This window comes from Trifolium pratense, linkage group LG4, assembly GCF_020283565.1.
Source record: "Trifolium pratense cultivar HEN17-A07 linkage group LG4, ARS_RC_1.1, whole genome shotgun sequence".
NCBI classification, from domain to species: domain Eukaryota; kingdom Viridiplantae; phylum Streptophyta; class Magnoliopsida; order Fabales; family Fabaceae; genus Trifolium; species Trifolium pratense.
The window spans coordinates 42604278-42614200 of NC_060062.1; the positions used below are offsets into that span (position 1 = coordinate 42604278).

The 9923-nt window shown below is 34.8% G+C and overlaps 2 protein-coding genes across 2 annotated transcripts; both read left to right on the forward strand.

Annotated features, from left to right (window-relative positions):
* The first annotated feature begins 854 nt into the window (after nt 1–854).
* LOC123923570 (SPX domain-containing protein 1-like) lies at nt 855–3598 on the forward strand. Its single transcript, XM_045976264.1, has 3 exons — nt 855–1478; nt 1565–1691; nt 2901–3598. The coding sequence occupies exons 1-3, from the start codon at nt 1176–1178 to the stop codon at nt 3341–3343; spliced, it is 873 nt and encodes a 290-aa protein (XP_045832220.1). The 5' UTR covers nt 855–1175; the 3' UTR covers nt 3344–3598.
* Nucleotides 3599–5906: 2308 nt separating this feature from the next.
* LOC123922706 lies at nt 5907–7037 on the forward strand. Its single transcript, XM_045975405.1, has one exon. The coding sequence runs from the start codon at nt 5907–5909 to the stop codon at nt 7035–7037; it is 1131 nt and encodes a 376-aa protein (XP_045831361.1).
* Nucleotides 7038–9923: the final 2886 nt, after the last annotated feature.

Consider the following 9923-nt stretch of genomic DNA (forward strand, 5'->3'; position numbering starts at 1 on the left):
CCTCCCAAATCTAAGATTTGTCTTTTTTATTTATTTAGTGAATTTTTTTTGAAACATTTATTAAGTGGTTTTAATTTACTTTTCATGTAAAAATAAATAAATTTTAAAATATTAATATTTGAGATAATCACACATAAACCACACAAAAAATTACGCCGCTTATTATTTTTAAATAACAAAATTAATCTCAAACACTATTTTGAAAGGTTATTTGACATTTATTTATATTTGAACCTAAATGTTTTTTTTTTAAACCAAAAGTAACCTTCGCGTGTAACCGTAAAGATTAAACCTAAGGTGTGTTTGGTAACATAAATAAGCTAACTTATAGCTTATTTTATGAGCTTATAAGCTTGTTTCAAAAAATTAGAGATGTTTAGTAACAAGTTTTTTTTACTAGCTTATAGTTTTTTTTTCCAGATGTTATTTAGCGTTTGAGCTTATAGCTACACACTCTAAAAAAGTAACTACACACTATCAATTATGTCATTTTATATTTATTAACCACTTTAAAAGGTAATTTTACCAAACAGACCCCTAAATATTTTTCTTTTAGAAACTAACATGTGCACCAGAGACACATGTTAAGAAGATAAATGTGGTAAATATTAAATGTTAAGTTTGTGAATTCAACTCTTTAAACATTATATATTTTGTATAATTTTTTGAACAAGAATATTTTATATAATTAAATATTATATTTCTACTTTTAGATAGCTTAATTAATATGTGCACTAAGGGGACATGTTACCATAACCATATTATCTTAAAAAATTGTACATACTACAATGTTTTTTTTTGACAAAATTACTTTTTTTTATACTTTTAAATTGCTTAACGCTTAAAAACACACCATTCTCACTCCTCCTTGGTAGAATAGAGTGCAGCAGAGTAGATGAGAGAGAGGGGTATAAAACCCAAAATATACCATATTTATGTAAGGATATTCCAACAATACCCTCCGAATATTCCTTCTTAACGGTTATATAATTACTCTCTTCTCTCTCCCTTTTCCTCCTCCTCCTCCTATTTCCGCTTCTTCCAAACACACGCACTTTCTCTATTTTCTCTCTTCTCCATTTTTTTTCCACATTCAAATCAAATTTCATTTTCAACATTTTTCATTATAACATCCACAAATTTTTTGATTCTCTATTCTCTGAGAACGAAAAGCCATGAAATTCGGTAAGAGTCTAAGCAGCCAGATCGAAAAAACTCTACCAGAATGGCGCGACAAGTTTCTCTCCTACAAAGAACTCAAGAAGAAGCTCAAGAACTTAGAACCCGCCGCCGCAGGCGGCTCTGAAGATCGTCCTGCAAAGCGTCTTAGGATTGATTCGGGCAACGGCCATTCTGTCGCCGATGCCGGAGAAATGTCTAAGGAGGAGAGTGATTTTAGGAAGTTGTTGGAGAATGAACTCGAGAAATTCAATAACTTCTTCGTTGAGAAAGAGGAAGAGTACATTATTAGGCTTAAGGTATTTTCATCAATTCATTGTTCCTTTATTTGAAGGCATTTGAATTGAATATTTATATTTATGGTTGAATTGAAATTGATATGTAGGAGTTGCAAGATAGAGTTGCTAAAGTGAAGGATTATAGTGAAGAAATGATGAAAATTCGCAAAGAAATTGTTGATTTTCATGGAGAGATGGTTTTGCTTGAGAATTACAGTGCCCTGAATTACACAGGTACTTTCTCAATCTTATAATACAAGTTATTTTTCTTGCATGAACTTGATTTTGTTACATAGCTTATTTTTATTATATGAACTAGTTTTTTTTTTTTTCTTCATATGGATTTGTTTTAATTTATTGATATTAAAATATAATAATCTAATCTACAAAACATGGCCCAAGCATCATGAGTGAAATAAATTTTGACCAGACTTTACTTATCTTTCGGCCAAACTCTAGATTTTTACTAGGGTTTCCTCCGCCTGAGAACCAGAGAGTTAACTTAAAAGAGACATGGCCCAAGTCCCTTTCAGAATTATACAGCACATCTAAATAAAATGGAAAAGTCAAAAGTAAATAGATGGAATAGGATTCATTTCCAATCAAGTTGTCCATTGCTTGGTCCTGAATTCTTCTGGACAATTTGGTAGGACCAAACAAAGAATATGCTTTGCTTGGATCAAAGAATCTACTTTGGACATGTTCATTTTTCTGGAATTTAACATTCTGCCCTTTTTTTATTCCTCTATAATGGCTTCTTGCTCATCTATCTACTAGGTGTAAAGCCAACACAATAGTAGCACTGTATGTCCTCAATCTCAATTTTATGATGCTGATCTTTATAAGTATTCCTATTCACTCTTCATAGTATATAAAAGTCACAATATCTGAAAAACTTAAACAATCAAACAGGGAAGCTTCTTTTTACTAGTTAACTCTAAGTGATTATAGTTTAAAAATGTTACAAAAGCACGTGGAATCTAATATAAGTGAAGATTTTGCTTGTGTGTATTATAAGAGGATTTTCAAATAGCATCTAATACACTGTTATATGCTTTCAATAAAGTAGTAAAGTATTATTTAAAAATGAAGTACTGTTAAAATATTAAGTTATTTATGGTATTTTCAATATGATTAGGCTTTCCCTTTAGATAATTGTTTTTTACTCGTGTTTCCTTAGCCGGCACATTTTACCATTCTCCTATGAAGAACATGTGGTTTTCAATCCGATTTGTTGTGATTCTTCTATAAACCAACCACTACCAATTGAAAACTGTAGTTTTAGATCAATTGGCTTTGTAGAGAGACTCTGCTGTAATTTGCCTAAAATTGGTCATCTTGAAAATCAAATGAAGAGTCCTTATGGCGTTTTCCTTTTTTTTTTCCCCTTCAAAAATCAACTACTTCGCATAACTAATTATTGCCTCAATTTTCTTTTCACAGGGCTAGTGAAAATACTGAAAAAGTATGACAAGAGAACTGGTGCTCTCATTCGCCTGCCCTTCATTCAGAAGGTCTTGCAACAACCTTTCTTTACCACTGACATGCTCTACAAGCTTGTAAAGGAGTGTGAAACAATGCTGGACTACCTTTTTCCTGTGAACGTTCCTACAGCTGTTGGCGAGCTTATCCCTGAAGCTGAAGGATGTGATCCATCCACTTCAACCACCACCGAGAGAGATGGTTTGCTGATTCCTAAGGAATTAGCAGAAATTGAGTACATGGAGAGCCTTTATATGAAGAGTACCGTCTCAGCTTTGCATGTTTTGAAGGAAATTAGAAGTGGAAGCTCAACGGTTAGCATGTTTTCATTGCCACCGTTGCAATCAGGTGGATTGGAAGAAACATGGAAGAAAGTCCCAGTTTTGGAACAAGCAGCCAAGTAACCTGCTGGGTTACATTGAGGGCAAGGCATGTTGTAGTATGGCTATTTTCCCATTTGTGTTGTCTTCAAAATTGGACGCCTCTGTTATAGATACTAACAGCGATGTAAGAAGTTAAATGTTGTAAAGATGGAATTAATTTATAGAATTATAGGTTCCATATAATAAAACTGTGGAATTCAAAGAAGTTATGTTTTGACATTTTGCTGACTCAATATTCAATATGTAATGTAACTTATGTGCTTGGTATCTGCTTCACACTATAATGTTATTGTAGTATAAATTTGGAAACTAGTTTTATAAATAGTTACCCTCTTCCAGATTTTCTATTTGACATAGAGCACATGCTAAGCTGCTGCACTCATACGTTGAGTGGGTACTAGAGAAGTTCAATGGTAGTAATGGTTGGTTTGAAGGTGATTTTGCAGGTGGTAGTATATGCTTAATAACAAATTCCACTGGTGTAGAAATAAAAAAATGTCACTAGTTTTAGCAAGCCACATGAGATTAAGCTATATAACTCATTTTATTTTAGCAAGCCATATGAGATTAAGCTATAATATAATTCATTTTATTCATGACAGATCAAGGAAGCAAGGACTGATAAAATCCTTACTTGGTCATCCACAGGAAACACATCATCCGTACGAAAGGGAAACAGGATGTTAATATTTATGGCATGTTAATGTATATATCTTGGTTATGTAATTTTCTACAATGTAAACTTCAGTAACTGTTTGTGATATCAAACAGTACATTTGGTTTTTAGCAGTTTCCTTCTGTCATCCTGGAATCTCGTTAGCTGATGCAGTAATTTTTGTTTAGCGGTTCTTTAATGCAGAATACTAGATAATAACTTATAGCCGTGTTTGTTTTATTGTTTGAAACACAAATGTACTACATTTTTTTTTCTCAATCTAAGCCTTTGTTACTTTTCTGTCATTGGAGTTCATCTGGTTGTCCACACACACACACACACACACAACATAACTCAGCAGTTGTGGAGTAAATGTGATTTTAGTACCAATAACCAAAGCTTCCTTTAAAGTGTGAAATAACCTCTGTCGCGCAATGTTCGACACAATTTATGCTGAGAAACTTTTGCTTATCTTGACGATTCTCTTAGATCTAGCAGTCAACATGATATTCGACTACTTGAATACTTATTGAATTATGCAAGGTGGTTCTTAGAAACTAAGTTGATGTTCTCAAAATGCAAACCATGAGAATTTTTCTATTGCCTCAACCTCACCAATGTAGGACAAGTTAAGTCTTCATGTAATGCTGCCAAAATTTTCTACTACCTAGCTAGAGTTCAAACCATATTTTCTTTGAACACTCCCCTTTTATGTCTCATGACTCATCTATGATTTCGACTATTACCTTATCTCTATAACCACAATTTGGTCATCCCAATTTGAAAAGATGGACATTTTGACGCTATGTGAAATTTGGGAAGAATCTTGATAATCTGGTCAACATTCATGCCAGCTTCTTTTAACAAACCAATTTTGTTTTAAAAATACACGTAGGAAAAATGTTCCATTTTGTTTTTAAAAAAGGCACCAAAATTGTATAGATTTTTATTTTTAAAAGAACAAAAGTGTAATATTCAATGCCAAAAAGCTAGTAGTACTAGTAGTATGAACTTTTATAGAAGAAGAATTCAAGAAATAGAAGAAAAGACCGATAAATGCAAAAAATAAAAGGACTATTTATGTTTATTTTAGGTTACATCTTCATCCATTATGTTTTAAAAGTTTCAAGCTGGTCCCTTAATTTTAGGCTTAATATATTGCAAAAAAATAAAAAAAAATTCTTTTAATTTGAAAATTTAAATATTGCATAATTTAATTAAAGAAATGAAGAAAACACAAATAATACACCATAACATTTTAATTTTTATTGAATATTAGATAAATAACACACAATTTGTTTTCTCCTATTTTCATGTATTAAATATGACTCTTAAGTCATATATATTAATCACCAATAACACTATCAACCAATTACATGCATGACACCATCGACCATTATGAAGTTTAAATTAAAAAAAGTAAAATTTTAATATTAATAAATCACTCACATCACATTCTATGACTTTAGAGTCATGCATATCAATCATCAAAAACACTCACAATCAATTGTTACATGTATAGCAATCCACGCTCCAAGAATGCTCCAAGAATCATCTTCTCTTTACAAAATTTTCATCACTCTCAACCCTCAAGTCCCTCTATCTGAGCTGTTTTTAGTTGTTATCTCCCTAGTGGATGAATATAAATCTTTTTTCCCCCATCTCTGAAAATCAAAGGTGTACTCCCAGGTTTTCTTCCTGCATCTTCTGGTTTTTCTTCTTGACATCTTCATCACCAAAGGATTTCTCCTCCAGGCCTCCCCTCTGAAGATCAAAGACCTGTCACCACTCCCAATGTCTTCTGGTATGTCTTTCATCTTGTGCTTGTGCAATTCCTCTTAGGTGCTACCTTAGCACCTTTTGTGCATCCCTCTGCTGCATTTTTTCTGGTTTTTCTTTGGATCCTCTCTAACCCTGTCCCAATTCACCATGGCCTCAAAATCACCTGCAAACAAAGCACATACAAATAATGTCAATACTACTATCCAATCAACAACCTACAGTTCCATCAACCCTATCAATAACAGTCAAAATTCAAGAAACAATACTATAACCTACAGACAACAGAATCAACATGGAGATCCAAACATTGGCAGGCCTGGGAACTCAGGCTGGCCAAAAGCAATGAAATTCATGTCATGGAACTGTCAGGGACTTGGCAACCCCAAGACAGTGAGAGCCTTAAGGAAGCTCATTGCTAACAATAAGCCTGATATCATTTTTCTTATGGAAACTAAGATGCATAATATTTCCCCTCATTTTAAAAATCAGTTTGCTGCTACTTACAGCATCCTACATGTAAATTGTACGGAAAATGGGGAGAATGGAAAGGCTGGAGGTCTAATCCTCCTCTGGAACAATTGTACCTGTCAAATTGATATAATGGATATGAATTTTAACTACATTGATATGCATGTTACTAACCTTAACACTTCTATGCAGTGGAGAGCTACTGGAATCTATGGATATCCACAACATCATAATAAACATCTCACTTGTGAACTCATAAACAACCTACATCAATCTTCAAACAACAACAAGTGGCTTCTTTTTGGAGACCTAAATCTTATTACCAGGGAAAATGAAAAATATGGGGGCAACCCTATTGATACAAACATTACTAACTTGTTCAGAGCTACTCTTAACCTCTGTGACTTGCAGGACCTAGGGCACAAGGGTGACATCTATACCTGGACAAACAGACAACAAAACCACCACTTGGTCAAGGCTAGATTGGACAGATTCCTGGCAAACTCAGAATGGAAAACAATGTTTCCAAATTTTTGTAATACTCATCTCCTTATATATAAATCTGATCATGCACCTATTTTACTTGATTTTAACACCGTTGCAGGGTTGGTAACAAAACAAAAAGGCCCAAAGCCTATCAGATATGAGCAAATCTGGACCAGGGAACCACCCCACTATGACATTGTTAAAGAAAATTGGCAGAACAACAGAGGACCTGTCCACCAAAAGCTTGCTACCACCCTGGACTCCCTACACAGATGGGGATATAAAACCTTTGGTATTATACCAAAAAGAATAAGAAACTTATAAAATGACCTCCAAATGCTCCATGAGCAAAATGGAACTCAAAACCCAACTGATCAAATAAAGGATAAAGAACAGGAGCTTGACAACATTTTGGAATGTGAAGAGACTTGGTGGAAGCAAAGGTCCAGAGAATTATGGCTACAGCATGGGGACAAAAACACCAAATATTTTCATATGAAGGCTAATATTAGAAGGAGCAAGAATAAAATAGAGGCCATCACTGACTTACAAGGTCAGAAAATCTATGAGGAAACAGGAATTGAGAAAGTTTTAGTTGACCATTTCAAAAATTTGTTCACCAAACAAGATACTCAAAACATCACTGAAACTGTCAAGATTGTAGAGGGAAGAATCAACAATGACATGCACCCGGAGCTAAGTAAAGTTTTTACTAGAGAGGAAGTCTTCCAGGCTATAAAGGATATGAAATCTTTGGCAGCCCCTGGCCCTGATGGCCTACCTGCCCTCTTTTATCATAATTACTGAGAGATCATTGGAGAGGAAGTTACTATCATGGTGCTTGATGTTCTAAACAATAATGAGGATCCCAGCCACCTTAACTCTACCTACATCTGCCTTATACCAAAAACAAACCACCCCTCCTCCCCTAGTGATTTCAGACCCATCTCCCTGTGCAATGTCACCCTCAAAATCATCACAAAAACTCTAGCTAATAGAATCAAAAATATACTCCCTGATGTGATAAGCCCCAATCAGAGTGCCTTTATAAAAGGAAGACTTATCACAGATAATACCCTTATAGCATCTGAGATTTTTCACTACTTGGCCCACACAAAGAGAAAAAATGGTTTTGTAGGGATAAAAACAGACATGGCAAAAGCTTATGACAGAGTGGAATGGGACTTTCTTGAAGCTACTCTATCTACTATGGGTTTCCCCAGCACCATGGTAGCTACTATTATGAAATGTGTAAAAACAGTAAAGTTCTCTATCCTGATTAATGGCCACCCATCTCAGGAATTCTACCCTCAAAGAGGCCTCAGACAAGGAGACCCCCTCTCCCCCTATCTCTTTATAATCTGTGCTGATGTTTTATCTGGCCTTATCACAAAAGCTCAGAAGGAAAAACTCATTCATGGAGTCACGATCTGTCAAGGGGCCCCTGACATCAGCCACCTCTTTTTTGCTGATGACAGTCTTATTTTTTGCAGGTCTAATACAAAGGAGGTATCAACAATTCAGAACATCATCCAAACTTATCAAAAAGCCTCTGGCCAACTTGTGAACCTAGCCAAGTCTGAGATGGTTTTCAGCAAAGGTGTCCCAAATAATACAAAACAGGATGTTTCAAATATTCTCCCTATGCAAATTCAAAACCAATTTTCAAAATATCTTGGTATGCCTATTGCACTGGGTGTTGAGACAAAATCCTATTTTGATGTTTTAAAGATAACAACCCTTAATTAAATTTTAATTTGATTCTGATCATTTTGTGATCTAACAAGTGCTCTTGAGTGATTTAATTTAAGAACAGATGCAATGGATTAAATTAATCTTGTTTCACTCATAAGAAAAGAATCAAACAAGTTTTAGACAAATCTGCAGTAGAAGAATGATCTCAGATTGGTCTCCAGACTTGTGTGTTCTAAAGCATAAGCACTTATTCAAGTCAACTGGTACAAGACAAGAAAGAATTTTTTAAGTTGGACTTATTAAAGGATCATAACAGTGCAAATAAGTCATTTAAGGCAAGGAATTGTTTTTGGTTCTTGAGCTTACTCGAATAAGCTTCTTTAAGGAATAATAACTTCACATCTTGCAACAAGGCTTTATGTTCTCCAAGAACATCATTAAAGAAGTTAATCTAGACCAATGAGAACTCAGCAACAAGTACATACAGCTTGCAATGAAGTTTCATTTCTGATCCAAAGTACAAGCTTATGACATGGGTGGCTACATTCTCCCATAAAATAGTACTTATCTCACTATTCATATGTCCTTTGAAGGACAAGTGAACAGTGGCTACTCTATGCCTTTTATGAAGAGTTTACAGCTGGTTGACAACTTGCAACAACTTGCAACAGCTATATTTTCGTTGGACCTTATCCACACCATCTCAGAGAATGGTCTCCAACGTCCTGGAGAATGATCTCCCAGTTTCTGCACTTAGGTGGCAATCTTATCCAAATGAATTCAAATCTTATTTTCCCACATGGGAAATACATTTGCAACGGATATACACTCAGAGACAACCCATTTACAGTTGGCCAAAGAATATTTCTGACCAACAAGTACAAGTGACTGTCAGAGACCATGAGAAGAACGATCTCCTGAAGCATCTGAAGGACAGAATCACATGGGCTGTTTTGTTTGTCTCTCAACGGCTATTTCTTCACTCACAACGGATATGTGTGATGTCCAAGCAACAAAGGAGCATCTCCATCTATAAATAGCATGTTGGTTTAATTGGAAGAGCAAGAACTTGAAGCACACAAAGCAATCTAAATACATTCCATCTCAAGCAATCAAGCTCTTCTTTTCACTCATACTCTAAAGCTCTCTAGAAATCTAGGATCATATTTTGTAGAGTACTTTGAGTGTATCAATTTGTAAGCTTCACATCCGGTTAGGTGTATAAGCTTAGATCCAAAAGAATCATTGTTAAATCTTTAGGATTCTCTCAAGTCAATTGGGTATAATTGATTGAGGTTACCTTGTAAAGGTAGAGCAGCTGGTTATAGCTGGATACTTTGTGATCTTGGTTTAAGATCATAAAGGGTCTTTGATCTGGGCTTAGATCAAAGGGAAGTTTTTCTGTAATCTTGGTCTAGATTATAGTGGATAATCTCACGCAAGTGGGGACTGGAGTAGCCCATACTATTAAGGGGTGAACCAGGATAAATTCTTTGTGTGATCTTCTCTTCCCTT